The sequence below is a fragment of the Melopsittacus undulatus genome, chromosome 7, assembly GCF_012275295.1.
Source record: "Melopsittacus undulatus isolate bMelUnd1 chromosome 7, bMelUnd1.mat.Z, whole genome shotgun sequence".
Classification (NCBI taxonomy): domain Eukaryota; kingdom Metazoa; phylum Chordata; class Aves; order Psittaciformes; family Psittaculidae; genus Melopsittacus; species Melopsittacus undulatus.
Genome location: NC_047533.1, coordinates 46,273,632 through 46,279,631, shown reverse-complemented (window position 1 = coordinate 46,279,631; position 6,000 = coordinate 46,273,632). Strand labels below are relative to the sequence as shown.

At 44.9% G+C, this 6,000-nt stretch overlaps 1 protein-coding gene across 3 annotated transcripts in view; it reads right to left on the bottom strand.

The window, feature by feature from the left end:
- Positions 1 to 6,000, bottom strand: part of GATB (glutamyl-tRNA amidotransferase subunit B) — a 42,850-nt gene continuing 36,850 nt past the window's right edge. For all 3 annotated transcript variants that reach the window (XM_005149015.4, XM_031048828.2, XM_031048827.2), the window contains exons 12-13: positions 2,924 to 3,058; positions 1 to 484 (exon numbers count right to left, since the gene is read on the bottom strand). In XM_005149015.4, the coding sequence (XP_005149072.3) occupies positions 356 to 484; positions 2,924 to 3,058 (264 nt within the window). In that variant the 3' untranslated portion in view covers positions 1 to 355. The remainder of the gene's footprint in view (positions 485 to 2,923; positions 3,059 to 6,000) is intronic.

Below are 6,000 nucleotides of genomic sequence, written 5' to 3'. Positions count from 1 at the left end.
GCCAAGTTGACACTTGATTTATTACAAAACTAACCAATACAGCTTCAGCTCCCTGCATACTCAGGGGCACTTTGAAAACTTGTTTCCCGTAGCTGTGAGGAAATCGCATCTCTGAAGGCCACACTGATGCTAGGGAGATGAAAATGACTGCATTGCCTCCTGCTGTTCTCTTTCTCATCTGCCTTTGGCTGTTGCACCCAGGGAAGACTGGGCCAGGCCAGGCCACAGTGCTACTTGAAGTATAAGCAGCCATCCTGATGCTACAAGAGGAAGCACGGAAGTTCATTTGCAGTGAACCAGACAGAATGAAGTGCATGTCTTGTGTAGATGCTGGTGTGGGTTTTCCCTCTTGTGGCTACTCTAACAGCTTCTTCTCTAACAACTGCTTCACCAGAACAGGATTGGATCGTCCTTGGGTTCTCCTTTGTACCAGGCCGATTAACTTGTTCAGAACTTTGTGATTTCCTGCCTTGATTGCCATAACCTTTAAAGAAAAAAGACAAAGACAGACACCACTGTTACAGGAAAAGCAGCCAAGGTATGACTGTTCTTGTCCCTTGGACCATGGTGGTAAATACTGTATCTTGGGCTAAGGTGTTATTTATAAAAACTGCCTTCAGCTCTGCAATCAGCTCCCGCTCTGTTCCCATGAGACAGCAGCAAGTCCCTGCAGAGCAGCAGGGCCTTATGACTAATAGAAAGATCTCCTCTTATTGAAAAAGTCAGAGAACACTTTTGGATTTTAACAGTGCCTGCAACTTGAACAGTGATTTCCTGGAAGAGAGCCAGAAAAACGAGATGGGCTTCTCTTGCTAATAGGATCTACCTTTTCACTCAATATCATGCTCAGCTGTAACAAGTAATTTGCATCAAATCTGACTCTATTTGATAATATGTGAGGGCCTTCAAGCACAAACATAGGTGTTTCTGTAACAGCAAGTTATTTCCTTTAAGCAAGGAATCCTTTGCAACACAGCAATTAATTAAGCGATCAGAAATATGACCTCCTAGCAGACAGCTAGTGTTTGATGCACAATCACCTACAAAATAGCAATGGCCACGTTTAAAAGCTAAGTAAAGACAATGAAAAAAGCACTGGAAATTTCAGCTTTCTGGGCGTTCCTAAAGGAGATGCTACTGCTGAAAGACAAGCACCTGGCCTTGTGGCAGGGAAAACATTTTCTGCATTGTCAATTACTGGGCAAAACGTGATAGCTTCGGTCCTACAGGAGGTCATATTTATAGATATTAAGGGAAGGATTGTGAACATTTGAACCACCAACTGTGCCAACCACAAGCACAAATGCAAATATAGCTACTAGTCATGGTATACAAATTATTGGCAGACTAAAATCTTCACAGTAGTGTCAGAGAAGGACTTGTCACTCCCAAGCTATGAGAGATCACCTATATGGGGCAAAGGGCAGCACAATCCTGGTGGTGCATTTTCATGAGGTGCTCAGTGGTGGCTTGAGCAACTCTTTGTGAGTGAGTTCATTTTAAAGAAAGTTACTATGAAAAACACAGTGTAGTTCCCTTTCCCCCTTCATCCCCTCCCTCCAAGTATGGCGCTAATGCTATTTTTTAAGGCGAGCTCTTGCAGCAATTTGAAGCAGTATAGTACAGGCCTTCAAGGCAGCTTTTGCCTTGGTGAAAGTTAGGGGAGCAAGGCCATCCTACTGCATTCAGCTTGATGAAAACAGTGGAAAACAGAGAGGAATTACATTCTTGGAGAAAGCATTATTATTGAAATGAGAGTGCAGTTATGGACCTTCAGCTTCTGTACTTCCCAGTCCATTCCAATGCTCTTTCTATCCAGGCTGAGAACACAGCAGCACTTTTATCAGGCTCTGCAAATGAGTCAGCCTGATGGAGGTCACGCCGACCTACTGCAGGCTCATTTTCTTTATCAAAAGCTCTTGCAGAGCTGTTAGCATCCCCCAGTGAGATCTGGGGTGGGTGGTATTGTTCTCAAAAGATGCTAATGGTTTTTTTTCCAAATGGCAAATGTAGCCAGACAATGTTTATATTAAAAGGAAGCTATTCACTTCTGCTTTTACATTTGCACTCCAGAGAACATGTAAGTACTCGTTTTCATTTTGCATTTTATAAGGTGGATTTTAGACTCTGTCAGGATCCCTTCCTGCTCCTCCCCTTCACGATAAACAAGTTTGTTTTCCCTTTTTCCCAGCTCAGACTTTGTTAGACTGATAAGCGGAGCAGGCTGCTGCGTGCCCTTCCAAGGAGATGGGGAAGAGCCAAACCCTCATCTTCCCTTTTGCAGAGCAGAAGGGAAGCAGCTCTGGAGCCACCGCTGCCACAGGGTCCGGCTCCTTGCCACCCCACACTGAGAGCCAGCTGGACTCCTCTCTTTGGCAGTGAAGGGAGACAGGGACATGGGGAAGAGACAGATGCAAGAAAAAATTTTGCCTTGCCAGCTCTGGTACAGCCTCTAATTCCATAACTAATATATTCCTTGCTGGCAGGTAGCTTTAATCTCCAGCTTTGGAACAGTGTAACAGTGTTGTCCTAATATCACAAAGGATGACATAAAAATCAGAGTGAGGTGGCTGGGTAGCAGGTCAGGTTAATGGTGGTACAGCTGTAGAGGGACAGGGCCCTGCAGTTTTGCTTTCCTGCATTAAGTTTTTATGGTGTCTCAGAATGACTTAGCGCATTAGCCAGACTGGTAATTTCTTCTGCTGATCATTTTGTGCAAGCTTCAATTTCTACAAAAACACTTGGTAAAATAAGAAAGGAGAAGAAAAGGCTGATAATCGCTCAGCAGCAGCTTTACTGCTCCTATACTGGCTCTACAGCTCAAATGCCAATCAACAGGGGAAAAAAAAAAGACCATTTTAACCCCCTTTTTAGTGCCACATACTGCTGTAGAGCACAAGCTTCCCTCCACCATCATAATCACCTCATTTTCTTGTCCATCAATCACCGCCTGGCAGATCTGTTCAAGTGCTTCTTGATCCTGTATCAGTTCAAGTTTCTTTTCTTTAACAATTTCAAGGGGAGTCTTCCCTTCTCCTTTCCACAATTCCACAAGCACCTGAAAGCCACAATGTGTAGCAGAGGTTAGTGTCTTAGCAAGATTGTTTACATGCAGTATTTCAATTACTGATCCAAGAAGCCAGGTTTTATTTAAAGCAACAGCAGATTGTCTGAATTTGAACAGACCCAAGATTTAGTCCTTGCTGAAAGGGCTCTTTGCACTCTCCTTCCTTTTCTGCTCCCTAAAATAAGACAGAACATTTTCACTTACTGCATGAGCACAGGTTAACGGTTTGCAGTCGGTGCTCTGCAGCCTACCACAGCACCGGGGGCTGCCTGCTACCACCCAGTGCCGGTACCCTACCTCCTCACAGGTGTTTCCTGAGCTCACCTCGCTGGGAGAGGGGGTCATCACGGATGGTAGGACTGGCACCGACTGCAGGGCAGCTCCTCTGGCAGTGCTCGTGCTCATCTCACGTGATTCACAAGAACTGCCTGAGAGCACTTAGCAAATGCATTTTCATGAGCAATGTCTCTGCTCAGGAACTGACCATTAGCTAACTATTGTACCAAGTCCAATCCCAGGCAACTCACCCCATTACCAGTCCTCATCAGCAAGCTGTAATGAGGGTATGTATGACAAAACAAAAGAAAAATAGTACTGAGCAGAATGAATGCAGCAGCTCCAGCCCACCTATGCATCACCTCCAAGTACTGGATGGCTGGGCGAACCCATGCCTCTGGAATAATCACCTGTGAATGCTAGTTGTTTGCCTATGCTGCAGCAGGGCTATCTCCCTGGAATAAACTGGAAAGAACAGAACATTTATAAAAAACCAATTTCTTTGGGCAGTCATTCTCTGTATTCACTTTGCTCTTATTTCAGAGCTGTGGGAGGAGAGAAAGCAAACCCTTATTAAAGCAGCTGCTTGTGCTCCATCTGAGCTGAAGATATAATTTTATGTTTGGGCCACTGCTTGGATACCAATATGGAAATGGATGTCATGGCAAAATTTCAGCATGAAATACTCACTGTAGGACGAAGAGAAGCCTGGGATGGGAGACAAGAAGGGTCATTCAAACTGCATGTTAAACCATTAGCAGGGCAGCAAGACAACTTAAGAGAAAATGAAGCATGTGGGATAGTAGGGCAGGGGGATTGGAACCAGACGATCTGAAGGTCCTTTCCAACCTTAACTATTCTACAATTCTATGGCATCTTGGCTTATCTTAGGTATCTCAGCAATTTTCTTCAGCATGGCAAATTTTCTGGTACAAAAGACCTTCAGTTAAAGAATTTCATAGCCACAACAGGTATTTAAGAACCATGCATTGACACAATTCTTCCAAGAGGAGTTCTGTCTGCTAGTGGCACCCCAAAGCTTTTAATGGGATCTTACACTCTGCTGGAGCCCTTGAGAGCAGGCACTGAGACACAGCTGTACTGTGGCAGCTACTTCTTGTTTTTTCCCTAGGAGGGTTAAAAGAACATCACGATATTAAATTTACTGATAAGCAGCCAGAGTTACACCTGCTATAAGTAAAGCTTTCAGGTGTTTCTGTCTAAATAAATCAGTGCAGTATATGATGTCTTTTCTACCGGATCTTCCTTCTGATGCAGTACTTAAAAGCCATCATGCCAGTGCTACCTGGAATACCTGTAGAAAGAAATGCATCCAACAGAGATCCAGCCTTTCTGCAGGCTGGTTATTTTCATTACACTTCATTGCTGCCCCAGGCAGCCCCTTTGCTCCTTCCCTGAGGGACCTAACAGGAAGTGTTCTGTCCTCAAGGCCTCCCAAGGACGGGGACAGCACATCACCCCTCAGAAGGAGCCCCGTCCTCTTTGCACAGCACAGCCCGTAACAAAATGCCCTGGAGACTGAAGTGTTGCACAAATCAGGGGATGGACAATGAAAAAGCCATAGTGCTCTCCTGGAAAAAGGCAGATGGGATTTTTAGGATGGATATGTATTCAAGCAGGATGCCATGGGTTGCAGAAGGGGAAACTCAGCAACAAAATCTACACAGCCGACCATGGCAGTTACCCTGGAGCAACTCACACATCAGGCTGACTTAGATCAGGGGCAAGACAGCTTGACAGCCAGAGATCCAGCTCCGATTCCCTGCTACTCCCATGCCAAACATCTCTTGGCATGGAAAAAAGCTTGTCCATTAGAAACCTTGAAGGCACCAGATTTGCCCTGTGACATCTGCATTGTGTGTACTTTTCAATTTGATAACAAGCATCTCCACTTGCTAGTAGAGCAACAATGTTATCAAGGCCCTTGCTTGTTTACAGGTATGTAGGAAAGCAGAAAGAGATGTGGCCAAGACCTGTCAAAGACGCACTTTTAAAAATGTGTTTCTCCACTTGGCACAGAGTATGAATCTAAAGAAAGCAGTTTAAAAAATGATTTCAAGTCATTTACACAAACTGCCTGCACCAGAACAGGAGGAGCAAATGATGAAGTCTCCAGAGCCAAAACGAGAATCTCAGGCCTCATTTCCATTACTGAAATCTCAGTAGTTTCTACTATTGATTCCTACCTGAGCGTGATTAGAGTTTAATGATGTTCTGCGGTCTCTACATACACAGGCATAGCAAGCAAACCACTGGTCAGGATGAATTAATCAGGACTTACACGTCTGGCTGCCATGGGCATCATATCAAACATTTTGCAACCGGTGAATGTGCCAGCTGACTGCTGTTCCTGAGAACGCTCCAACTGGAAACCCTATCTGCAGTGATTTGCTGCCAAGGGTGGGAGGGAAGCAGCAGGCAGTACCACTTGAGTCAGTCCTGGGGGCATCTCTCATTTCCAGGATGGAAATCTCAATGTCTGGCAGTTGTCCCTCAGCCTCTGACAAAAGTGAGGGGCAGGCTGGGTTCAGTCCTCCAGATGGTGGAGCCATAATTGTCAAAGCAGATGGTTCTGTTTAGGTTTGTGTACTGTACTCATTTCCCTATTCTCTACTTTAAAGTAGGCGTTCCAAGGT